Here is a 26403-nt window from a genome sequence, read left to right as displayed (position 1 = left end):
TTAAAAAAAGGGAAAGAAAAAATATAATTTAGGATGGGTAAAAAACAGATTGTCTCGAATTAACTCTTCTGTGTGAGATTCACGGGCTGTAAAAGACAAAAAGAAAGAAATTTTTACACTGCTGTTCTCCATGAAATATCCAGTGATGTTTTAAAGCCTAAAATGCTGACATAGCCATATACTGTATGGAAAACGTGCGTATAAACATACCGTACTTGCTTAGCAAAATTATTTTTTTTTTTTTTTTATTTTTTTTTTTGGAAGTCTACAAACTTAACTAGAGTTTTCTACATGCTTTATGTTTCATTCAACTTGCATTTCAAAGTTCATTTTAGTATCAAAAATGTTGGTGAAATGTTTTAGTTTAACTCTGGCATATACCAGGTTGGATTTTTTCCCCTTGCCACTAATAACTATTCAATGTAACATACATACACTAAGGTTAATTTCATAAGGAGCCAATTAAACTGTATGTTTTGAAGTCTGGACTAGATCAGTAAAACATGCAGATGTCTAGGTCAGAATCATGTTCAGGATACCAGTGCTACAATCACTAAATTAGTCTATTCTGTGGGGTATCCTTGTGCATCTCAAGTTAAGCTTTTAGGCTCTGAAGAGTTGTTTTTTAAGGTTTCTGTTCCTTTTAATTTCACCTTAACTCCTTCATGCTTCTGTTTTACTTTTAAATGAGAACTTGAGTCCAGAAGCACATTTATTTAATTCTTTCTGTAATATTTTCTTTGCTGTTGTCTATTACTTAATTTCCAAATTCCCTGGCATGGTTCCTCAAGTCCTGTTATCGCTGTAAATACTGCTACTGTACAGTAGAATACAGTAGAAGGAGGCTTGTGCTTTGGGACCCAGCGACTACCTACATATAACTACTTTGGAGGAATTTTATCTGGAGTGGAATAGGGCTGCTAGCTTTTGGAGGCAGCACAACAGGTCTTTTGTCACAGGACGAATTAAAGGAAAACTAAAACTTGAGAAAAGAATATGCCCAGAAATGCCATATTTTATATACTGAACTACTGTACCAGCCTAAAAGTTAAGCATTTCTATATTATCAATGATCCAGACCTTCAAACTTGTCACAAGGTCTCCATCTAGTATTTTGTAAGTAGTGTTGTGTCCAATATATCTTATAAAGGGGCTTATTTTGCCTAGAGGATGTATTAGAGCTCACTTTATTAAAATCAACAGACATAATGTCTCTCTACATGCAGGATTTGTGCAAGTGGCAGTTATTTTGTTTATACTGGAATCATTTATTTGAATCTATTAGGAAAGGAAGCCCCCTTATAAGATATATTGGATCTAACTGTCAGTGAATATCTGACACCCAACTGCTGTATGAAAACAGAATGAAGAGAAACAGATGTTGTGAGAGGGATAGTGGATATAAACTTGATTATTTCAAAAACTGTACAGAATTGTTAATTGATTGTATTTAGAAAGTTTCTTATTTCAGCATGATGAAGCTTATATTTAAAGGGGTTGTTCATATTTGAGATAAATTTAAGTATGATGTAGAGAGTGATATTCTGAGACAGTTTGCAATTGGTTTTCATTTTTTATTATTGAAGGTTTTTCAGTTATTTAGATTTTTATGTAGGAGCTCTTCAATTTGCATCTTAAGCAATCTGGTAACTAGGGTCCTAATTAACCTAGCAACCATGCATTGATTTGAGACTATTTGTAATATGAATAGGAGAGAGCCTGAATAGAAGGTTCAGTAATAAAAAGTAACAATATAGTCAGCAACGCCCATTTGAAAGCTGCAAAGAGTCAGAAGAACAAGGCAAATAACTATAAAATTACAAAAAATAAATAATGAAAATCAATTGAAAAGTTGCTTGGAATTTACCGTTCTATAACATAATAAAGTTACCTTAAAGGTGAACCACTCCTTTAATTTCCATTTTCGTGATAAGGAACAGGAACACCAAAAAATTAATGTTCTGACTTAATCACTGATCAGCCTTATATTGTGACTTTATATTCTATATATACTGTATATTGTCAGTCCCTAAGCTCAGGTAACAGACAGCAGTACAGAGCATGTGTTGGGGATCAGCAGAAAAAATGGGGAGCTACCGGGGGCATTTTTGGAGGCACAGATCTGTGGCACAGGCTGTGGATGCCTTAGCTTGTGCAGGAGCCCAAAACATAACATATAACATTTCTGTCCTCCTTGTTTGATGTAGTTGCGGATAGAGTTTTCTAGCTCATTTACAACCCACCAGTGCTTCTTCTCTCTTACATTTCCACCATAATAGCAGCCACGCCCAAATGTGCTCTCTATGTGTTAGAATCCACAGGTTCTGACTGTTAGGAAGGTGTCGTTATATATATATATGTAATTCTTTAGGTACAACTTAGTCTGGGACATGGGTCAGCATTTAAAGGCTCAAAAGGAGGGGGAGGAGAAAAGGATGCAGCCTGCAGTGGGAACCATGAAATTATGCTACTTTTGAGGTAGTATAGCTTCGGACACGATTCCCCTCTGACAGTAGTTGATTCATCCATATAAGGGTGACTGAATGCAGGTAGTGTGTTTAGGCACAAGTACCTTTAATGTCCTCATAATATCATGTGTATTTAGGTCATCATAATACCATGTGTATTTATTTTTGCACAACTGAGGCTGTGGTCATAGATGAGCTTTTTGGTGTCTTTCAGAACGTGTGATTGTGTTTATTAAAGCCTGACACCAATTTGGATAATTTGATATGAGTGCCACAAAGAAGATATTTTACCCATTTTGCTAAGCTTTTGTTAGTTCAAAGGAGGTAGAATATGGACTGTATTAGCATGAAATTAGGCATTGTACATTAGTGGTATGGTTTTGCAAAATGAAAGTTTATAAGATTGGATTGTCTACCTTCTCTTGTTCACACTTCCTTGTGCTCAAATAAAGAATTAGCAATAAGAAGGTTTGAAGCATTTTCATTTTAATACATCGAAAAAGTACATATGATAGTATAGGAATGGGACCTTTTATCCAGAATGCTCGGGAGCTGGGGCTTTCCGGATAACTGATCTTTCTGTAATGTGGATCTTTATACCTTAAGTCTACTAGAAAATCTTGTAAACATTAAATAAACCCAATAGGCTGATTTTGCCTCCAATAAGGATTAATTATATCTTAGTTGGATCAAGTACAAGGTATTTTTATTATTACAGAGAAATAGGAAATTGTTTTGAAAAATTTAGATTTAGACAAAATGTAGTCTATGGGAAAAGATCTTGTGAACAGTGTTGAGAGCACCATGGAATAAAGCTTGGGATCACCCCGTTTGATGCATAAGAAGGTATCGGCTATTTTCATTTTTGGATTCATTGCTGGCATGTGGTTAGGCCAGTGCCAATACCTGCATCCCCTTTTGCCTTTCGTTATTGTCTATGGGAAAAGGCCTTTCCGTAATTCTAAGCTTTCTGGATAATGGGTTTCTGGATAATGGATCTTATACATGTAGTAGTCTTACATTTTTTGCTCCTCTGTAATTGAATACGCTGATAGCTTCCCTTAATTGTTGTGGAAGACCTGGGTATGGCAGAACTTGACTTTTACGGTGAAATGCAGGAAAATCCGTATCATCAGCTATATATGCTCTGCTGAAGGAGCCTGCTATTGTTCAAACAAGGCACTAATCCATTTTCGTAGTCAGCTTTACACTTTGGGGCATGAATGAACTTGACTAGTCTACAGATGAATTGCTATTAAATTTCACATAGTAAGTTTAGATGAGTTATTTACCCAAGCATAATGATGTACCGCTATTGTTATTTGTGTATTAACAATCACTGTACCAAAATAGCTTATACCCCTGGAACTCCCGGTAGGTACATTAAAATATTGTCACATGTTTAAACCACAAAAACATATATAAAAAAAATTCACATAGTAAGGTACATGTACAAAAGAAGAGGTTATAAGTATACTTTATTAAATTGACAAGCATAGTACAAGTAGTGTTTGTTGTATTTCATTTGAGTTTATGTTTCAGAATTGGCCTTTAGGTTGGCTATCAGTAACCTCGACATCATTTTGCTAGGCCAGAGACCATAAGTGTTTTCATGCACCATGTGAAAAAAATACTACAAATGTCGCCTACATGAAATTAAATCATGTGAAAGTGACTGGTGTAGTAATAACAACTGCTGCCGTTTCGCTCAGGCAATTATCTCTAAAATAGGGATGAGCCCACTATTTTGGGATTCGTCCGAATCTGCATTTGGTGCAACCCTTCTCTAAAACAACTCTAGTTGATGCCAATTCAAAGTTAATAGACCAATTGAGCTACAAGACTCTGAAATCACCCCATGTGGCACTGCACACAAGTTGCTCTTTTCAGTGTCAACACCATTCTCATACACTCTGGTAGGCAGACATGTTAATGTTATAATATATTTATAATGTTAAAGTGAGTCAAGCACTGTTTTTTGATTTTATTTTGTGCATATCATTTATCCAACGTTTCGGCCCACATTAGGGCCTTTTTCAAGGATACATGTGTACAATAGTTCAGTGCAGTGGAAGTACTGGTGTGAGGGGTAGGTGGGGTCTTATTAGGTTATACTTTTTTGCATTGGTACCAAACACGGAGAGTGAATGTTATGGAGCTTAAAGGGATACTGTCATGGGAAAAAAAATTTTTTCAAAATGAATCAGTTAATAGTGCTGCTCCAGCAGAATTCTGCACTGAAATCCATTTCTCAAAAGAGCATATATTCAATTTTGAAATCTGAGGCTTAAGGTTTGGTCCATTATGTGGGGTGGGGTCACTGTTTATATATATTTACAGGTTATTCATGTTTTTTGTATATTTCAAAGTGGTAAAATAATTAGTATCTGGAATTGTTGTTTTCTAAAGAAATACTTTTAGCTTGCAATTTGTTATACTGTACTCCTTTTCATTTCACTGTATGGACTACCAAAAAAAAGTGCTAAATAATATACAGTTTTAGGAAAGGATGTCACCATTTAATAGTGTCCAAAATGCAAGAACTGTTTGAAAACAAAAAGGTAAAAGCAATATATGTCTTTACAGTCATTCTATGTAACAGTAACACTAACAAATATGAAAGATATTAACCTATTCTTTAATTATATAACGTGAAAAAGACTGGAGAGCCTTCCAGTGTTAATGTACTTTTTATTGGATCACTACACGTTTCAGACCACACAGGTCCAGAGGAAGGACCCGTGTGGTCCAAAACATATAGTGCTCATATAAAAACTACATTTATTCACACTGGAAGGCTCTCCAGTCTTTTTCACTTTATATGGTACAGATGTTGAGGTGGCTTCTCTACTAACTGTTGAAGAGCCTGACTAAAGTTTTCTGGATTAAAGGAGGATCAGTTGGGAATCAATCACGCATATTTTTCATTACAGACTAACACTATGATTTTCATTTTACTTTAGTGCTAATATTTTTCATTACAGACTAACAGTATGATTTTCTTTTCATTTTACTTTAGTGCTAATATCTTGTTATACCCCAGCTTTGTCTTAAGAAATTTCGGAAATAATTGCATAAACAATATGTTGCATTTACCATACTTCATTTGGCATTTTATAGCCTCCATCCTCCAAAAAAGCCGATGGTTCTCGGGCCTTCCAGAGGCTGGCGAATCCCAAGGTGAGGTCTGCATCTGAGAAACGCTCCAAAAAGAAAGCAGACACTGAGAGTAAACAAGAAAAAGCAAACCGCATCATCTCAGAAGCCATCGCAAAAGCTAAAGAGAGAGGGGAACGAAACATTCCTCGCGTAATGAGTCCTGAGAACTTCCCTAGTGTGTCTTCTGAGGGAAAAGAGGAAAAGCGAGGTAGGAAAGCCAAATCAAAACCCAAGGAGAAAGAAGGCAAGAAAACCAAAGCTGGGCTATCCTCAAAGTTAAAGGAGAAAAACAAGATTGGGTAGGTGGTTTGTTGCTTGGCAGGGTATACATTTTTTTTTTTTAAAGGTTGTAAAATGCTCATACCATTGCTTTCTGACATTTCTCATTCAGTCAAGTGAATATGAATTACAGGCATTTTTCAGACAGTGTGCAACACCAGTAGGGTTACACGGAATCCATGCTTTCCAAATTCACCGCAAAAGATTCAACCCCAAATTTGCAAATTTGAATTAGCAAAATCAGGGGAAATATAAAATTTCAAATCTTGAATCTGTCTCCATCCTGAACCAAATTGGGTTTTAGTAATTATCCCTAGAAACTGGGCCATATTATGGAAAATAAAATGGTAAATCGTGTTTGAAACAGATTCTGTTTCCAGTTGCTAAGAAGGGCTTTTCTAATAGATGAGAGGCATACTGTATTCATTTCAGGCATCACTACACCATTTTTCTTTAGGAGAAATGCAGTTAGGAGATTTATAATGCCATCAAAAGGAGTGGTTGAACAGTTCAGGTGCCTGCAGTGTCAGAGCTCTCGCTTTGATGTAAACTAATTTCTTTGACTACACGATAAAGGTCACTTCACTGCCTTGATATTGAAAAGCAAGAACTGCAGAGCGCTTTATAGAGCTTCCACTTTCTCTCAAACCTGCACTGAACTGATAGGGTATGTACTCCTCTTCCTATGTATTTAAGAAGTGCTTTCTCTTCGAGTTTTCCTTGGACAATCCTGTAAGAGCAACCGTTGATTATCATCTTTTTAGTCAGAGAATTTCCTCTCGATAAGGAGCTCAATTTTTGTCATTGTGGTAAACTTTCATTTTCCGATCTGATGCAGCACTGCAGTATTTAGCTGATTAAATGTATCCTCAGAAGTGTATAAGTAACCTCGGTGGTATAATTTACAATGCTTATAAGATCTGAATGCTGAGGTACATAGGAGCTTAGGTAGCTTGTAAGAGTCATGCTGTGTCAGGAGATTTAAAGAGTCCCCTATAATGGTATTTATGACTGTTAGAAATTAATAAAATGTATAGAATTGCACAGAAACACACAAGCTGTGTTACTCGAGCTGGCGACTAGTAGACCACAGCTTAATGTAATGGAGTACATTGTCTTGTGGCCATTGTGATGGTAGATTCTGAATTGCAAATTTAATCCCTTTTTTGAAATGAGCTCATTAGTTAGACTTTTCTAGAAAAGGTGCATAAACACTATCTGAACTTCTAAAAAGAAGTGCATGTTTTTTTGGGGGGTTTTTCTTTACATTTTTATTTTTAGACGACATACCTCAGTTTATCTGCTTTCCATAATGGGAGTTGCACAGATTGGAAGGATTGCAAAGAAGTCCCTGAATCAAATACTTCACTTCACTGGAAGGTGCCAAAGGGGCACTGACTAAGCACATGTCAAAAAGTGTGGTATATTTTACCTTTAAATAAGTCAAAGTTGACACCATAATTACATGCTCTGTGCTTATAGACAAACGGAGCACAGAGACCTGCTGCCCCCTTCACTAATGCAGCTATAACTGTGTTAGTCAGCAATGTATAACTGGGGGAGGCAGTAGTTATCTCCTCTACCTGCCCTGTACCTTGGGTGCCAATTAGAGTTAGAACAGAGTGGCAGGAGGTAAGGACATTGTTAGCTGTGCCACATACACCAAATTTTCAGTGCACTCTCAGGATCCACTTCAAGGAATCGCATGCTCCTCAATTCATCGGTAAAAAAACGTTATTTTATTTATTAAACATATTGTCAAACTGTTAACCATGCGCCATGAGGTCTGACGCGTTTCGTGTCACTGCACTTCATCAGAGACCTCCTTGTTAGCTGTGCCACCCGACACTGCTCTTTTCACCGAGCAACAGATTTTTTATCTGGTAAATTACCCCTTTTAATTTTGTAGGTGGTCATTCAGTAAGTTTTATATTATTGCAAACTTTTGCAAACATGGGATAGTATAAATGTGTTTGTGATTTGAATTTTTTTCATTGCAGTATACAAAAACGTTTTTCTTTTTTTGGGGGTGCAAAGTTAAAGTTAATTTCAGCTGTAGTTAAATTAACAACTCTTGGAACTCTCCATTTCAAAATTCAAACCCTTGACAAGAACCCTGTTTTATTGCACTTATTCAGCTCAATGTTCAGCAGCTGCACTCTGATCTGGAACTTCTCAAGCTGTGGGTGCAGGGTCAATAAGCATATACAAATATTCACAGGACCCACACTCCAAATTATTATGTGCATTTTACCCATCCAACTATATCTCTATATCACAGGACTTTGTATGAAAAAAAAGCCACAAGGGCTGTGATTTTTTTCCTCAACGTTTCGACTATCAAACTCTAGCCCCCACCTATATGTGTTTAATATAGGTGGCAGGATTTTTTTGGAATCTTTCTTTAGTGATTAAGGTTGATAAAGTCTCTATTTCTATTTCCCTCAGTAAACTAATAATTACCCTGGGACGGAAGCAGAAAAGAAAGATGGAGTCTTCAGATGATGTGTCGGATTCAGACAGGACTCCAAGAGTTCAGAATGAGGAGGATCCTCAGGTAGGATATATTTGCTGATTCTGCCTACCAGAATCACCATGTTTTGCTATCAATTTCATATGACCACCTTGAACATATTTATTCAACTGAAGAATTTCTCACTGTATTAATGAATGTTGGTGAAACAGGGCAAACACTTTAAATAACAGGGTTCAGATTCACTGTAAGCAACAGGTGTCATGTTTTAACAGTGTTATTGAGGGGAAACTATATTAAGGGGAGACTTTAAATCACAGGATGATAGAAATGCGTGCAAACATAAATTCATGGAAGTGTTCTTACTTTACCCAGTGGCTTAAATACAATAAAATATGAAGTACAATTATGAGCTTAAACCTCCAGGCTTTATGTATCCCAGTGATACATACGAATGAAGCATTAACACTTCCATGGGCCTACTTGTATCAAATTACCATTTCAAACAGTAGCATAACTAGATATTACCGGGCCCCACAGCAAATTATTTTTCAGGCCCCCAAAATGTCTAGAGGTTGACTTGTTTTATCAATATTTAATGAAATAGTCTATGAATTAGGGCCTCTGCTTCCTCTGTTGTTACTAGAGGGTACAAGCATGTGGTATCATAGCCTCAGTCATCATTCTTAAACATACTATGGCTCATTTAAAAACACAGGTGCTAAAGTCAACTTGTGCAATTGTATAGCTTTAAACTGGGTGCTACAAGTTTGGCATTTGTTTGAGACAATGATCCAATTCCCCAACATTTTTAAAGGCTCGCATCACACTTTGCCAGTCCTAAACTCAAATGCTTTATAGCACCATCCAGTGGCATAACTAGATATACTGGGCCCCACAAATTATTTTTCAGGCTCTCAAAATGTCTAGAAGTTGACCTGTTTTACCAATATTTATTGAAATTGTATATGAATTAGGGCCTCATGGGGTCCCTATACATCCTGGGCCCCCCTGCAGCCTCAGGGTCTGCTTCCTCTATAGTTATGCCCCTGGCACCATCCCTCTGAAGGCAAAAACATATTGCTTTGTGTGAAACACATTTTAATTTGTATTATATTAAGTATTATTCACAACAGTACTATAATGCAGTGTTAAAAATAATCCCAAATCATGTTTGTTATACTTAAATTTGGCTCTTTTTTTTTTTTTTTTTATCTTACAAGAACCAGACAGTTCTGTTAGAGGTATATTAAGTACAGGTATGGAATCCATTATCCAGAAACCCATTATCCAGAAAGCTCAAAATTATGGGAAAGCAGTCTTCCATAGAATCCATTTTAATCAAATAGTTATACATTTTTAAAATGATCTACCTTGTACTTGATCCAAGCTAAAATATAATTAATCCTTATTGGAGGCAAAACAATCCCATTGGGTTTACAGGGAGGCACATTTATCAAGGGTTGAATTTGAATTCATGTGAGTTCTTTTAAACTCTCATAAATTCGAAATTCAACTATTTTATTAATAAAATCGAATTTGTTAAACTCGAAAGAATTTAAACCACCTCTCCCATTGAACTATACGGTAATTTGGCAGGTTTTAGGTGGCGAATAGTGTAATTCCACCCCACGTAAACATCCCTCCTTCCCTCCAGCCTAACTGCCACCCCCCCGGGAAACGCCCCTAACTTTTTACTTACCCCTCAGTGCAGATTCAGGCATTGGAGTTCACCACAGCCATCTTCTGGATCTTCAGTAAGCTGAGACGGAGACCGGCGAAGCAGCACATGCGCTGTTGGAGCAATTTACCACTTTGCAACAACTGCGCATGCGCCAAAATGGACGGAAATTGCTGAATTGGCAGAAGAAGACACAAAGAACCAGAAGGATGGCTGCGGTGAATTCTGATGACTGAATCGGCACCGAGGGGTAAGAAAAAGTTAGGGGCATTTCCCCGGGGGGAGGGGGGCCGTTAGGCTGGGGGAAGGAGGGGAGGGTTTACGTGGGGTGGGGGGGTAGGCTTTTTTTTTTTTTTGGTAAAGGGTTGAATTCTCCTTTAAGAAATCTGCCCCTTAAGCTTAAATAACTTTTAGTAGACTTAAAGTATGGAGATCCAAGTTAGATCCCTTATCCAGAAAATCCCCAGGTCTCGAGCATTCTGGATAACAGTTCTCATACCTGTATTTCCTTTTTCTCTGTAATAATAAAACAGTACTTTGTAGGTGATCCAAACAAATATGTAATTGTTCCTTAATTGGAGGAAAAAACAGCATACTGGGTTTATTTATTGTTTAAATTATTTTTTAGTAGACTGAAGGTATGAAAATCCAAGTTATGGAAAGATCCCCTTATCTGGTAAACCCCAGGTCCCGAGCATTCTGGATAACAGATCCCATACTTGTACTTGTAATCCCACTTTGTACCACTCTAGTCAATGATAAAGTCCCCCTAAGACTTGTATTTTTTATATTTTTTCTTAAAATACATGTTTTTCCATCTGTGTCATTTATATTGTGATGATCCAGTTTGTGCCATCCTGCTGTTTATGGAAAAAAAACATTATCTTAACCTCCATTAAGCTGATGGTCTGGAACATGTGTCCCTGGACCCCAGTTTTGAATGGCGAATTTACCCCATATCTTACTGGATCCTCCATTTATTTAGTAAAAGTTGGGATTCAATCAAATCCCAAAACTTTTAACAAGTTTAGGGAACCATCATGTAACCTTAAAGCTCCGGTCAATTGAAAGTGTACATTTTTGTTCACAGATGGAATTCTTCAATTATTTAAAGGACTGGTTTACCTTAAAGTACATATTTAGTATGTCTAATTGGTCTTGTTTATTGTTTTTAGTTGTTTAATTAATTGCCTTCTTCTTCTTCATACTCTTTCCAGTTTTCAAAAGGGGTCACTGACCCCATACAAACAACAAATGCGCTTTAAGGCTACAAATGTATTGTAATTTATTACTCCTTCAATTCAGACCCTCTCCTACTGAAATTATTGAATGGTTGCTACGGTAACTTGGACCCTAGCAACCAGATTGCTGAAAATTGCAAACTGCAGAGCTGCTGAAAATAAAGCTAAATAATGCAAAAAACACACATAATAAAAAATAAAAAACAATTGCAAATTGTTACAGAATATCACACTATACATCATACTACAAAGTACCTGAAAGTTGAACAACCCCTTTAATCAGGGGGATAGTTATGTAAACAAGTGCTAGCCATTTTGACAGGGGATGTTTGGCAACTTCATAATGCTTTGCATACAACAAGGCTAACATCATCAGATCCTTGGAATTATTACGAGAGACTAGTTTGTCCACTAAGCCAAAAGGGTACCCATCTGGTTGTTTAACTGTAACAAGTGCTAACTGTTCATTTTTATTACTTCTGACCAATATTTGTCAGTTTTGAAGCATTTCCAGATCATGTGTCCATAGCCCAAATTGGTGTTAGGAGACTTCGGCATAGAGGCAGGGCAGGCATTTACTTTCACTTATCATTCAGCACTTACAAGATGTCAGTGCGCTCCCCACATTTCCCCTCTCTTTACCATTTAATCATGTAGCTAGTGCATGGAGATGGACATCAGATCCCCCATTCTGGTGCACAAACAAGATTCTGAGATGATGCAAGGCTTGCCTTAATAACGGTGTCCAGAAAATGGCTCCTGCCCACTTGCTATAATTATGAATTTTCAGACTGAAGAAAACAAGATTTTGGTTTGGAGTTTAGATTTTGTTCTTTTGGGCAGGGTATTTACCACTCTTGTTTCAGTTATTAGCTGCTTTGTATGTACACCTATTTGTTCAATTTGTACAGCTCTGCAAAATATGTTACTGCTTTATAAATATGATGATTGATAATATATAACATTTTGAAGAGGTTTGTTCTACCCCACGCTGATAGAAGCAGTTTAACCCAGTGGGCTGCTGCATTTTTGAAGTTGAAGACTATGGGCTCTAAATTTTCTTTATGGTTTTGGGATGTATCTCTGGGGATTTTTATGCATACATGTATCAATTGATACATCAATTTTAATAACCTAAAAAAGCTAAAAATTAGATATTAGAAGGCCGTAAAAAATGTTATTTCTGATATACTTTTAGAAAATGTTTTATTTCAGTGAACTACTATTTACACTTGCACAATGACATTTTTTATTAGGATTTCATCTGGAGAACTGACCATCCACATCAAGACCAAACAGGTTCAAAGGTAAAAGACAATCACTGAAATAGATTTTGTTGCTGCCCACACATCCTGCAGGTTGTGTAAATTTATAGAATTTTACAAAAAAATCCAAATTTCTAGTAGTGATGCACCAAATTCAGGATTCTGTTTGGGATTTGGCCAGGATTTTGACTTATACTGCAGAATGCGAACATATCTGCTGCTTGACTGAATCCTTAAAATCACATGACTTTTTTCGTCACGCAAACAAGGAAGTAAAAAAATACAGTGTACATGTTCTCTTTAACTCTTCCCAGCCCTTTGGATTCGGATCTGGATTTAGCCGAATTCTTTCAGGAAGCAATTTGGATTCGGCCGAATCCCAATTTGGTGCATCCGGTCAACTTCCAAGAAGATGTAGTTCTTCATATATAAATGTAGTTTTGTCAGCAAAGATGCCCTAGCTAATCTAGCTTTAAACAAACATGTCTAAATGATGTGAATAAGTTTGATTAATGTTGTGACCGCCTATTTATAGGGGAAAAGTCGGGATGCACCAAATCCAGGATTCGGTTCGGGATTCGGCCAGGATTTGGCCTTTTTCAGCAGGAATTTGATTCAGCCGAATCCTTGTGCCTGGGTGAACTGAATCCAAATCCTAATTTTCATATGTAAATTAGGGGCAGGTAGGGAAATCGCATAAAATCTCATCACAAAAGAAGATTTTTTGTCCCACTTTTTTCTTGCATATGCAAATTAGGATTCGGTTTTGGTATTCTGATGAATCTTTCACGAAGGATTAGTGGATTCGGCGAATCCCAAATAGTGGGTTCGGTGCATCCCTAGGGAAAAGTTACAGGGGTAAGCTCCAAGCTTTATGGTATCAATAAAACTCTCTAATTAGGATATCATTTCAGCTATTAGTCTTTGTGTTCATAAATCTACTTTTCAGAATTAGCAACTAATCCAGATGTGTACTAAATGGTTACATACAAAACAAAGAAGAATGGATTAAAATGGGTTTGTAATGAACCTTCAGTATGGTTTAGGTGTTCATTGTCAAAGGTAATTTCTGGCTAAGAAACCATGAGCATACAGACCATACATTCAATCTTTAAAATATGCCTGTTCTGTAGAGCTGATCACATATTAACTGGTATCCCAGAGCCCAGCCACGGCGGCCACGTGCCCTAGGCAACCTGGCCAGTTGCGGAGCTGAATGGGTGCGCGCATCGACGCACGTGCGCACAGTCGGGCATAGATGGGACGGACTAGGGGGTAGGAGCCAGAGAAGGTATGTGCCTTGCGCCCCCCAGCTTTGCACCCTCCACACATGCCTACTCTGCTACCCCTAGTTCTGCCCCTGATATACATCATAGGGAATTATTCTTCCAAGATTTTAAATTCATTGAACGATCAGTAAATCTGACTGTTAATCTAACTTTACTGTTCACCTTCCAAACACTTTTTTCAGTTCATTTGTTTTCACTTTGTTCACCAGAAATAGACTTTTTTCAATTGCTTTGTATTTTCTACTGTTTTTCAAAAATTGAAGTTTAAAATTCCTGTCTCTGGCATTTTAATCTGTTATCTCTGTAATCCAGGCACAGATTCTTAAATGTTACGATTTGCTACATTAGTTGAAACATTTTTTCAGAAGCATCTGTGGAGTATTAGCAACTATTGTATCAATTCTAACAGCTGCCTTTAATGAAACCCAGAGATTCTGCTCAGCAGGGCCAGAAATAAGAAATGTATTAACTAATTTAGAACTGTTTGCAGTGCTGGTGCTCCCCTCCCAGAACTGCTTTAGAAAGATGGTCACAAATAGAAAATAAAAAGCTATTGAAACAAGTTTTTAGTTCTTGTGAACTATCTGAAAACAACTGAACTGAAAAAAGTTTTGGAAGGTGAACAACCCCTTTAAACCAAAGTCTGTTGAAGTGAGATGAAGACTGCTTGGTAGCAGAATTCAGAATAATCATATTTTTTAGGGTACTGGCTCTCATAATTATGTTTTGGACACAACATATTTGTCTTAAAGGGGTGGTTCACTTTTAAGATAACTTTTAGCATGTTAGAGAATGACCAATCCTAAGCAAATTTTCAATAGGCCCTCAGTTTCTCTTCTTTATCATTTTTGAATTTTTGAACTTCTTCTGACTCTTTCCAGCTTTCAATTGGGGGTCACTGACCCCATCTAAAAACAATTGCTCTGTAAGGCTACATGTTGTTATTACTACTTGTTATTGCTCATCTTTCTATTCAGGCCTCTCCTATTCATATACCAGTCTCTTATTAATATCAATGCATGGTTGCTATGGTAATTTGGACCCTAGCAACTGGATTGCTGAAATTGCAAACTGAAGAGCTGCTAAATAAAAAGCCAAATAACTCAAAAACCACATATAATACAAAATGAAAACCAATTATAATTTGTCTACATCATACTTAAAGTTAACCCAAAGGTGAACAACCCCTTTAAGATAATGTAACTTTTCTGTAAGATTAACCTTAAACCTGAATAACGTTCTTGAGCTACCCAATTGTTTTTATTGTTTTCTTCTATTTTAATAAAGAAGCGGAGGTCCAACAGGCAGGTGAAAAGGAAAAAATATGTGGAGGATGTAGAAGGGAAGCAGTCGGAGGATGAGCCAAAGGCCAATGCTAAAGCTAAGAAAAATTCAACCTCCTTACCTGTGGAGCAACCCTTGCAATTGTTTGTGGTGAGTTTTTATTTTTAAAAAAATTTTTTACACCTGGTCACGGGGCTGGCATCAGATCGCAGCTCCCTAACACAAGATAACAGCTGCCTGGTAGATCTAAGAACAACACTCAATAGTAAAAACCCATGTCTGACTGAGACACATTCAGTTACATTGAGAAGGAAAAACAGCAGCCTGCCAGAAAGCATTTCTCTCCTAAAGTGCAGGCACAAGTCGCATGACCAGGGGCAGCTGGGAAATTGACAAATGTCTAGCCCCATGTCAGATTTCAAAATTGAATATAAAAAAATCTGTTTGCTCTTTTGAGAAATGAATTTCAGTGCAGAATTCTGCTGGAGTAGCACTATTAACTGATGCGTTTTGAAAAAAACATGTTTTCCGATGATAGGATCCATTTAAGCTACTAACTGAGCACATCATGGCATCAGACCACAATAAAGCCCAACTGCTCACACAAGACACAACTGGGCTCTGATACAGCCCCGGTGTCTACTAAAGAATTACTGTGAGGACAAAAACTCAAACCAACTTCAGAGCACATGATATAATCCATCTAACAGTTGTTTGAACCCTTTCAGATATCCTTACTCACAATGTCAACTGCTATAAAAAAAAACAGGCAACATATAAAAAAACTGGCAGTAAGAAAGCAGCTTCCAGCAACATCTCATTCCTGTCTGATATGTTTCACACACTAGGCATACAGGAGGCACAAAGTACCTTATGCAGAACTTTTCAGTTCCACCCAAATGAGCCAACAATTCTTTCCCATAAACAAAACCTTAGAGGAGGTAATCGAAATAGAATGGAAGACTCCATACTGGAGAACGATCAAAGATAAAAGAATGGATATACTATGACAAATTGGGACACAATTACCAAGGTGTACTCACATATCGCCAGACTTGGTAAGCATACCACAATCCCCCTGAGGATGGTATCAACCAAAAGAGCTTTTAAAGTGGACCTGTCACCCAGACACAAAAAGTTGTATAATAAAAGTCCTTTTCAAATTAAACATGTAATCCAATTTCTATGTTTTATTAAAGCTATTGTAAGCTCATTTAAAAATCTCCGCTGTCAATCAAATGTTGTTGTCTGCCCCTCCTCTATGCCTTAGGCAGACAATTACTTTCACTTTCCATTCAGCACTTCCTAGATGTCACTGCTTTCCCCACATTCCCCTGTTCTCTTCAATGTTTAATTGTGTAGCCAGGGCAAGGGGATGAGCATCGGGTCCCCAAGATTCTGAGATGATGCAAGGCTTGCCTTAATAACAGTGTACACAAAATGGCTCCTGTGTGCTTGCTGTAATTATGAATTCCCAAAATGAAGGAAACAAGATATAAATAATTTATATAGTGTAATTAAAGTTTAATTTTGCTTGACTAATGTGATAAAATAGGATTTTGAATAATTTTTTTGGGTGACGAGTCCCCTTTAAAGAATGCTTCTTAATCTTCCACAGCCACCTTTAAATAATTGCAGAAGCATGCATCTCCCATACTATGATCCTCTGAGTGGAAGAAGCATTAGCTACTTCGTCAGACAAAATATTTGCATAGTCACCTTTCAATATTGCTTCTCCAACTTCAGGCAAAGACGTTGGTTCTGTAGGAGCCAGGATCTCCTTAAAGAGATACTGACACCAGACATTTAATCTTTTTCTACCATAAAATTGACTTTGCATGCTTCTTATAATTTTGCAATGAAGTATTTGCCCAATGCTTTTATATTACCTATCTGACTCCCTGTGATCGCCTATGAGGAGGCTGCCATATTTGTGCATCAGGAATCCCTTAGTATTAGAAACTTTAACTGACAGGCTGAGTTGGGACAGTCAGGTTGGCAAAACAGTCAGGTTCAGGAACTTCATCTAACAATTATTTACAAAAACAAACCTCTCAGCAAATTACCTTAAGGTAACTTCTTTTTTTTAAAATTATTTATAATAAACAGTTTTAAGTAAAATTAAATTTCTCTGGTTTTGTTCACTGAGTGGAAACAACAGGGAATACAATTGTACAAGCTTTGGTAGGTGATACAGATTTACCCATGCCACACATCATATCCTGTCCTCAGTATCCCTTGGCTCTGCTCCAGGCCCTGACTCCCACCAGGGACTCCATATTTTTCTAAATGTAGTTGCACTGTTTAATTTTGGGTATAGTCTGGTTGATTTGGTTAATCCTGGAGTCTCTTGTGGGTGTGTTAGGCCCCATCCAATGCATTATTACACACTTTTTAGCATAAAAGAGCAAGAGCATAAAAGAACATTACCAGATCATGTGTAAGAAATTGGCTGTATTGAGTTCTACACCTGGGGCAGGCTTCATCTTCTCTCTTACCCATCTTCTTTAGCTTTTTGGGGGGTTATGTAGAGCTGGTGGTAGACCTTGTATTGAACTATTCTGTCCCATATTGCTATTAAGCTAGTGTACATGTTCTCAGTGGCCTCGTTCCAGTCATCTTGGGTAATTTCAGGAACATTTTCATGCCATTTCATTTGTGCTAGATTGGAGGGGTAACTTAGGTGATTATGTTGCAATATAGCTTGGATACACATTTATTGGGATAATTATAGAGTCCAGGTTTTTATGTTTGTGTTGTGTGAGGTCTAAATGTACATTGAGACCTAGATACTTGAACTCATTCACCCATTTTAGCAGGGCGGTTGTGGGGGGCTTGATGATCGAGTGGGAATAGGAGGGACTTGTCCCAATTTATTTTAAGGCCAAATATTGATCCAAAGTGCTCCACTACATTAAGGAGCGCCGTTAGAGAGTTTTGGGTATCCACTAGATAGATGAGTATATCGTTTGTGTATAAGGATATTTTTTCTGTGATGGGCCCAATGCGTGGATTGCAATGGCTAGGGGTTCTATTGCTGACGCAAAGAGAGAAAGCGTAATGGGGTGAATATCAGGCCATCCACTCTGATCCTTGCCGTTAGCTGGTGGTATAGTAACTGAAGCCATCTAATAAATTTAGTGCCCAGATCGAACCTGTGGAGGGTTTCCCAGAGGTAGGGACACTCTATAGAGTCAAATGTCTTTGCTGAGTTTAGCAAGGCCACTACTCTATTTCCCATTCTTTCATGTTGAATAGATAAATTGGTGTAAAGTCTCCTAATATTCATATTTGTGAATCTACCCGGCATAAAACTGGATTGGTCTGGGTGAATCTATGATATATTGTTGGAGTCCTTATACCAGTTGGTGTTTTGTTGGCAGGAAGGGATGCTATGGCTGCTTTAACTTCCTCTGTGGTTATTGGTTGATTCAGGGAGGTTCTGTCTGTCGGGTGCATTTTGGGAATTATTGTTATCTAGAAATTGTATGTGTTCATTTTTGGGGTGCAGTATAGTACTTTGATATAGGTTTTGATAGTATGTTGCAAATTCTTCCACTTTATGTTTAGGGTCTATAGCCATTGTCCCTTCTCCCTTCCTTATATTTGATACACCTGTTGTTAGGGTTTGGGTTTTTGCAAAGTATGCCAGCAGTCTCCCATTTTTGTCTCCCTGTTCAAACATGGGAACAGGGAGATATGGGATTGATATAGGAGTGCTTTCTTTGTTAAAAGGGTATTTTGACGTTCTAGGGCATTACATTTGTTTGTAGTAATGCATATGCCTGTGGTGTGGGGTTTGCAGTGTGGTTGTTTTCTGCTTGCTCTGCTTCTTCCTCTGTCTGTTAGGTCTATTCTTGAGAAGGTGTGGTTCAATGACAAGAATATTCTTTAGCCTTTGGGTGTTTCCTTCTCCAGGCATCTAAGACTGAAGGCTTCTGCCCAGTGTGCTAATTTAGTTGGGCTGGGCTCTTGAGACTGAAGGTGGTCTGCCTGGGGGTATATTGTGGAGTTGAAGTCACCCATAATACATGGTGGGGATGGTGGTAAGGTTGCTATTTTTGTTTTAATCAGGTATAACAGTGCCCCGTTATACGGTGGGGATATATATACATTTACAATAGTGATGGGTTTATTACACAGCATGAGTTAAGGCCCCTGATATTCCACGGAATTATGTTATAGGTAGACATGTTTAAAGGGGTGTACCTGAGAGAATAGTATGGGCACCGATGGTTGCTGTAAAAGTTTAACCAGAGACATTGGTTGACGGTAGAAAACAGTAATTAAAGCAAAATGTAAACAACATTTTAACATTTCCCCCCGATTCCCACCCTACCCACCCCCAAAACTTTGGCGAGTCCATTACCCATAACTGTAGACCTTGAAAATGTTTACTGATGAGGTGTGTGCCCCCTTAAACCAGGAACGGAACTGATGTTAGGAGATTGTCTCCTCGGACCCCTTGTGTCTAGCCAGTTGTCTGCCTCGACTGGGGTTGCCAAAATATGAGCATGACCACTGTCCAAGACTCTCAGTTTTGCAGGGAAGAGCATGCAGTCTCCCAGGTGCCTTTTAACTCCCTGGAATGTTGCTCTTTGTTTCTGTACTATTGTTGAGAAACCTGGGTAGAAGTAGATGCGATTGCTGTTATATTGCATTTCACCTTTTTGTCGGGCTGCTCTGAGGATTACATCTCTGTCCCTGTAGTTAAGGACTTTTATCAGGAAAGGCCAAGGTGGAGCTCTTGGTGGGGGCGCTCTGGTGGGGACACTATTGGGCTCTTTCCACTATAACACCTCAGAGAAAGTGTTGGCTCCGAACAAATCTGTCTGCCAGGTTTCCGTGAACTGTTCAGGTTGTTGTCCCTCTGCTTTCTCTGGCAACCCGACGATCCAGACATTGTTGTGCCAATTTCTATTTTCAAGGTCATCAAATTTGTCCAGTGTGGTTTGGAGTCTTAGGTCTTCAAGGGAAGGAACTCGGTGTTCAACCTCTGCAATTCTCTCCCTTACATTTTGCAAGTCTTGTCTTAGCAATGATATGTCCATTTTAAGTTCCTCGAGCTGAGCAGTGGCAGTTGTTCGATTCTCCAATATTGCCCCTAGTACCTCGCTTAGCGTTGGTTCAGGGGTGTTTGGTCAGGTTGTGGAGAGACTGTTGGTGAATCACCATTGCTTGGCGCTTGTTGGGAGTGCCTCACTCGGTTTTCAGCAATCCGTTGCTCTCATTTGCTTCTGAATGATATTTTTCCATGAGCAGGTTTTTGACAAAAATAAAACTATCAAGTTTTTTATTTTTTTGAATAACCAGCTTGTAAAAAAGAATTACGCTCTGCTTTTTGAAATTTTGTTTGTGGCAAACCAGAACAATAGAAAAACAAGTAGGATTAGGCATTCACTTGTTTTTTCATTAATCTTTTGCCTAAACACAGATAGGAAACTATTATTAAATCTACCCCTAATATCTTTCTGTTTAAATTTTTATATTCTACTTGCCATTTAATTTAATACTTCTGTCTTCTGTTTAAAATATTGCTTTCAGTCAGGGCAGCAATAATTAACCCCCCTTCTCTCCTACCCCCCATTTTTTAACCAGGAGAATCCCAGTGAAGAAGATGCTGCCATTGTGGACAAAATCTTAGCCTCACGTATAGCAAAGAAGGAGGTAAGTGCTAGGCTAGTTCCTTCCAGGTATTTCCTTATATAAGTTTATAGAGTGTGGTAAACTGTTCCCCTTTTGCATTCCAGACTTCAGCTGGTACGTTTGTTGAAGGGGAAGAATTTTATGTCAAGTACAAAAATTAGTAAGTATTGTAATAAATTCACTAAACTTGATTTGAGGCTGTTGCAACCACTTAACTATTTCATGAATTATGCATTTGGCTTATTTCATATTCCAGTGTCCCTTCTAAAATATTGGTAAATGTGCTATGGTCAGGTGAACTTCTTAGTCTACAAACAATGACAAAGTGTTAAAGCCAGATATTTTGTAATGGGTATTACTTATGTAAAGCTTGCATTCCAACTGAATTCAGGAAACTTGGGTTATTTTACAAACATTTTTGCCATAGGAGTGCTTGGATAAAAAGGCTCCATGACCTGCCATCCGTGCAGGGTGGGGGTCCAGCACAGATTTTGGCCATGGGCCCATAAGGAATTATTTTTATTACTGTATATTGTTTGGCATTATTCATTCTTTTGAATTGATGTATATATAGTTACTGACCTAAAACTCTTTCTGCTAGTTCATATCTTCACTGTGAATGGGCCACTGAACAACAGTTGCTAAAGGATAAACGCATTCATCAGAAAATAAAGCGCTTCAAAATCAGGCAAGCACAAAGGGCACACTTTTTTGCTGATGTAAGTAAAGTTCTGATGGAATATTGCTTAAAGGTAGCACTGAACTTTGTATAGGTACACACATGGATTGAACACAACCATTTCTTAAGGCTGGGTGGTGGTCGTCAATGAACAAGTACATTATCCACATGTCAAGGGGGTTATTTACTAAAACTCTAATTTGTTTAATCTTTTTATTAAACCAAGCTTGACCAAACTCCTATCCACAATTTTAACCTAGAAAAATTCTGTGCAGGAAAACTCGAATTGACACCTGAATCAGTCGTTTTTTTTGGGTTATCGCCCAAAAACCCCAAAGTTTTTGGATAATCAGACGAAACGCAGTGCAGATCACGATATCTTCAAATTATAAAAGAGGCATCTGCCATTGATTCTACATGACCTTGGAAGGTTTGAGATGGCGGATTTTCCAATTTGGACTTTTAGCAGCTTTAGGGTATAATAAAAATTTTAAGTAAAATTTGAGTAATTTATTTTCCACAAAAAAATTTTCACCAAAAAACCTTGACCAGAAAAAAATTGAGGTTTAGTAAATAACCCCCAAATGAAATTAAAACTGAAATAAAGTAAACTTAGTGGACCTGTACACTAGTTGTTAACACATTACGTTTTGGTCTGGGTTCTTACCATGACTTACTTAGATATCATTTGGGAAATTATAATATATGTAGTCCTTTCCTTATGGGCCAAAATCAGCCCATTTTTGGATGGCTAAACTTGGGCAACCTTGTTAATTGACTTGATCTACACGAGTGTGGCCAGCTTAAAGGGGAAGTAAAGTCTAAAATAGAATAAGGCTAGAAATGCTGTATTTTGTATACTAAACATAAACATGAACTTACTGCACCAGAAGACTAATCAAACAATTAATTTATGCTTTCAAAGTTGGCCACAGGGGGTTACCATCTTGTAAATTTGTAAAACATCTTTGCAAGACCAAGACTGTGCACATGCTCAGTGTGGTCTGGGCTGCTTAGGGACCGTCATAAATTATCAAAACAGCACGAGTCAAATAATATCTGCCAGAAGCTGATACAGCAAGACTGATTAATAATCAGATTATGCAGACTGCACTGGGTCCTGTGTTGTCATGTAATCTAATGTGAATGTTATAGTTTTTGTATTGTTTAATACAAACTTTCTCTAACTCTGCAGAACCAGTGGCTGCAGCAAAATAATCCTCCAAATAGATTTCCAGTTTATCAGTTTAAATCTGGCTCCATGATCTTTGTCCCTGCACCTGGAGTTGGAAACAGTAAAGGGGATGTAAAGTCAAAAATAAAATCCAATGCCAATCTCTACACAGTCGCTGACTGCTCTACAGGGAAACAGACAAAGCTGCTTGAGTTCTGCATAGCTGGGAAGTAAGGCAGGGGCTCCCCCTGCTGTTTATAAGTATGATTGATTCCCTGCCCAGCAGTTAGGGACCATCTGACAATTCCTATCCATAGCAGTAAACAAATGGAGAATTTCACTGCATACAATCAGGCTTCTTATAAAAACAGTACACATGTTTTAATTAAAGTATATTGGAGATAGGTTTATTTTTCATTAAAGAAAGTGAAAATGGGATTTAATTTTTTTTGTCTTTACATGCCCTTTAAAGAGTTTACCCAGACAAAGTTTTCTAACTATATGTTGGCTTTACTACAACTGACAAAAATACTTCCCTCAGCAGGAAAAATAACTGTGCATACAACATAATTTTGTTAGTATTGTTCTGTGGATTAGCCACTGTAGACTCAAAAACTTGAAGGTTCAGAGAGGGAGTGGGTAATATAACAAAAAAGTGCAGCACTTCATCCAGGGTGTCACCTTTACAATATAGAGGTGGCCATAAATGTAACAATTCCGATCTTTCCTGCGACCATTGAATTGTCAGATATACCGGTAGAAACAATATAATTCTACTTGTATCTGACTATTCAGCAGTAAACACTGGCCAATGTTTTCCGACTTGGCCAATCGACAAGTCAAGCGATATCCAAGTCTTTTGCCGATAACCGTTGGCTCGTCTTCCACCATACACACACTGAATATCATAAACAAATTTGTGTGTATGGCCACCTCTAGTCTCATTTTTGTTGTTGTTGGATCAGCCTGTGAGCTGATTCAGAGTGCATTTTTGTTGTGTGAATACTGCTTTTGTGTTCTTCTTTCTGTTTCCTTGTTGGAAAACAACCAAAAACATATCTTGCAGGAATTCTAAATATGTATTTAGAAAAACGTTTATTGTATATACTGATATATATATATATATATATATATATATATATATATATATATATATATATATATATATATATATTTATATATGAAGATGTTCAAACAAATAAATAAAACCTCTTAAAAAAAAATATGTATTTAGGATGTCACTGTCCCACAAGGCAAAAAAGAATCAATTACCTTCAAAGCCAAAAAATCAAAACTTGCAGACAGCCTTACATGGCTTTAGTGTATGCCTTCTATTTTCAAAAGGTTATCTTTTAAACTTCTTGTATTGAAAACAGCTCCTTTTACCCCATTTTGCCTAAACCTTCATTGCTCGTTTATTCAAATTCCAGTAAGGCTGTAAAGCCAGCACAACAGGGGAGCTGTTTAAAATGCAGTGGTTTTAGTACTGATAAATAGGGGTTAAATGTTGTTCTCATTTTTACTACATTTTTCCTTATATAACAGGACTAGTGTCAAGAAATACTGTATTTGCAGTTGCTGGGTAAACAGATATGAAAAGGTATTATAATAAACGTGTTGACAGTATTCCTTTAGATCAGACATTCTTATACAATACAAGCTAGCAGTAGTTTATGTTACAATATAATAAATTAGTGCAAAAACCAAATAGAGTGTTTTGAAAAGTACACATTGAAAGTAGACAAGTCATTATGCACTGCTTGTATGAAAACTGTCCATTTTATTGCTTGATTTCAGATGGAGGAAGAATTATTTAATCCAGATTATGTTGAAGTCGATCGTGTGTTAGAAGTTTCACGTTGTGAGGACAAGGACACTGGAGAAGTATGTATAATGCATTTTAAGTTTAAATGTGTATTAAAGATCGCATTTTGTGTAGCTACAATGTTTTAAATTGTTTAGGGAGATTACTTCTAACTGTATAATAGGAGACCTGCTTATAAAAAAAACAAAAAACATTCCTCAATGTGAAATAACTAAGCAAAGATGATAGTAACACATTGCATTTTACCCAGTGGTCTTTTCAGGCCCCTACATGTCAAACGTGGTAATTTTCCACCTTGCTCAACTTTCCTGTTTTTTCTCTCTCTGATTTCTCTTAGCTTCCTTGTTGTTCCTGTCTTGGTCTTTTCTTCATCACCCCTTACATTCCTTTCTGTTTTTCAACAGTTTTGTCGTCCTTAAAGTTTCTTAATTTTCCCCCTTCATTTCCCACATTTGTATCTGTTTATTTTGATCTCTGTTATCTTTCCTTCTTTCTGCCTTTGTTGCATTTCCCTTCTGCCTTCGTTAAGAGTGGGGTCAGAATCTGAATCTGCTTTCCTGTCTGGTCATCTTCTCCATCTATGTGGTTCCTATAACGGTTGTTGAAATGAAGTTAAGAATCAGAATTTTTTTTAAGGGGGTGCCATATTGTTTGCCTCAACTGAGGTAATCTGGAAATTCTCAACAATTCTCTGAGAACTTTTATCAAAGGATTCTTCTGCTTCTACATCATCAACATCTGAGTAATTCTAATGCTCAGGTGTATGCTTAAGTAATTGTAACCCAGTCAATAAAATACTAAAAAATTAGTTACTGAGCACTTTTTTTAAGTACTTGCTATTTTTTGCAGTACAGCTCTCCTCAATTTATTAATTCATACATACATACACATTCATACAGTTTTTTAAAACTCCCATAAACTTGAAAATTCGACCAATCGAATTTTCTAAACTCTGTGAATAGGATCGACCTGAAAACTCGAATCGAATTTGATTTGAGTTTAAAAAACTTGATTTGAGTTTTTTTCTCTGAAAAAAACTCAGTCAGGAAGGCAGCAAGCAACTTCAAATTGTTCCCAGGATGTCTCCCATTGACTAAAACAGCAATTCGGCAGGTTTTAGGTGGCAAATAGTCGAATTCAAGTTCTTAAAGGACCAGAGTATGATAAATCTTGAAAATCCAATTTGAATTTTTAAAAAAACTTGCATCGAATTGTAACAATTCCCTAATTGAATTTGACAGTTTTAGCCCTAAACAAACTTGAAAATTAGAATTTTCAATTCAACCCTATATGTATATATTTATATTTATGCTAAATCACAATACTGTCTCCCATTGAATAAAACAGAAATTTAGCAGCTTTTAGGTTGCAAATAGTCGAATTTGAGTTCTTAAAGTGCCAGAGTATGATAAATCTCAAAAATCCAATTTGAATTTTTAAAAAAAATTTGCATCAAATTTTAACAATTCCCTAATTGAATTTGACAGTTTTGGCCATAGAAAAAACTCAAATTTTAATTTGAATTTCCAATTCGACCCTTGATAAATCTGACCCTATATATACATATTTATATTTATGCTTACCGGTAATCCCAAATTTGTTTGCCTGCTTTGTAGGTAAATGCCACACTGCTACAGGTCTATGCAATCTCTCAAAAAAAAAATTATTTGGCTTTCATTGTTTGTTATTAGAGTAACAGCACTACATTTCACATCCAAAAACAAAAAATGCAGCTCATCCATGTGTTGCAATTAAAATCAGTCTGGTGCATGGGTGTGTGGCTTATATCATATACTGAACTAAACAAATTAACCCAGCACTATCATTATACAACTTTAAGGAACAATTGGATTAAAGAGAACTTATCTGAATTTGGCAAAAAGAGACACTTTTGGTTACATGGTTTGTACAAAGTATGCATAAGCTGATGCGCCCCGCCA

At 37.1% G+C, this 26403-nt stretch overlaps 1 protein-coding gene across 9 annotated transcripts in view; it reads left to right on the top strand.

Annotated features, from left to right (window-relative positions):
* LOC108714014 (chromodomain-helicase-DNA-binding protein 9) overlaps positions 1–26403 on the top strand; it is a 125987-nt gene that overhangs the window by 38845 nt on the left and 60739 nt on the right. For all 9 annotated transcript variants that reach the window (XM_018257837.2, XM_018257836.2, XM_018257838.2 and 6 more), the window contains 8 exons: positions 5589–5926; positions 8355–8463; positions 12558–12608; positions 15143–15289; positions 20738–20806; positions 20890–20945; positions 21387–21504; positions 24436–24522. In XM_018257837.2, coding sequence (XP_018113326.1) covers positions 5589–5926; positions 8355–8463; positions 12558–12608; positions 15143–15289; positions 20738–20806; positions 20890–20945; positions 21387–21504; positions 24436–24522 — 975 coding nt within the window. The remainder of the gene's footprint in view (positions 1–5588; positions 5927–8354; positions 8464–12557; positions 12609–15142; positions 15290–20737; positions 20807–20889; positions 20946–21386; positions 21505–24435; positions 24523–26403) is intronic.

This window comes from Xenopus laevis, chromosome 4L, assembly GCF_017654675.1.
Source record: "Xenopus laevis strain J_2021 chromosome 4L, Xenopus_laevis_v10.1, whole genome shotgun sequence".
Taxonomy (NCBI): Eukaryota; Metazoa; Chordata; class Amphibia; order Anura; family Pipidae; genus Xenopus; species Xenopus laevis.
The sequence above is the reverse complement of the archived record's forward strand: the minus strand, read 5'-3'. Positions and strand labels throughout refer to the sequence as shown.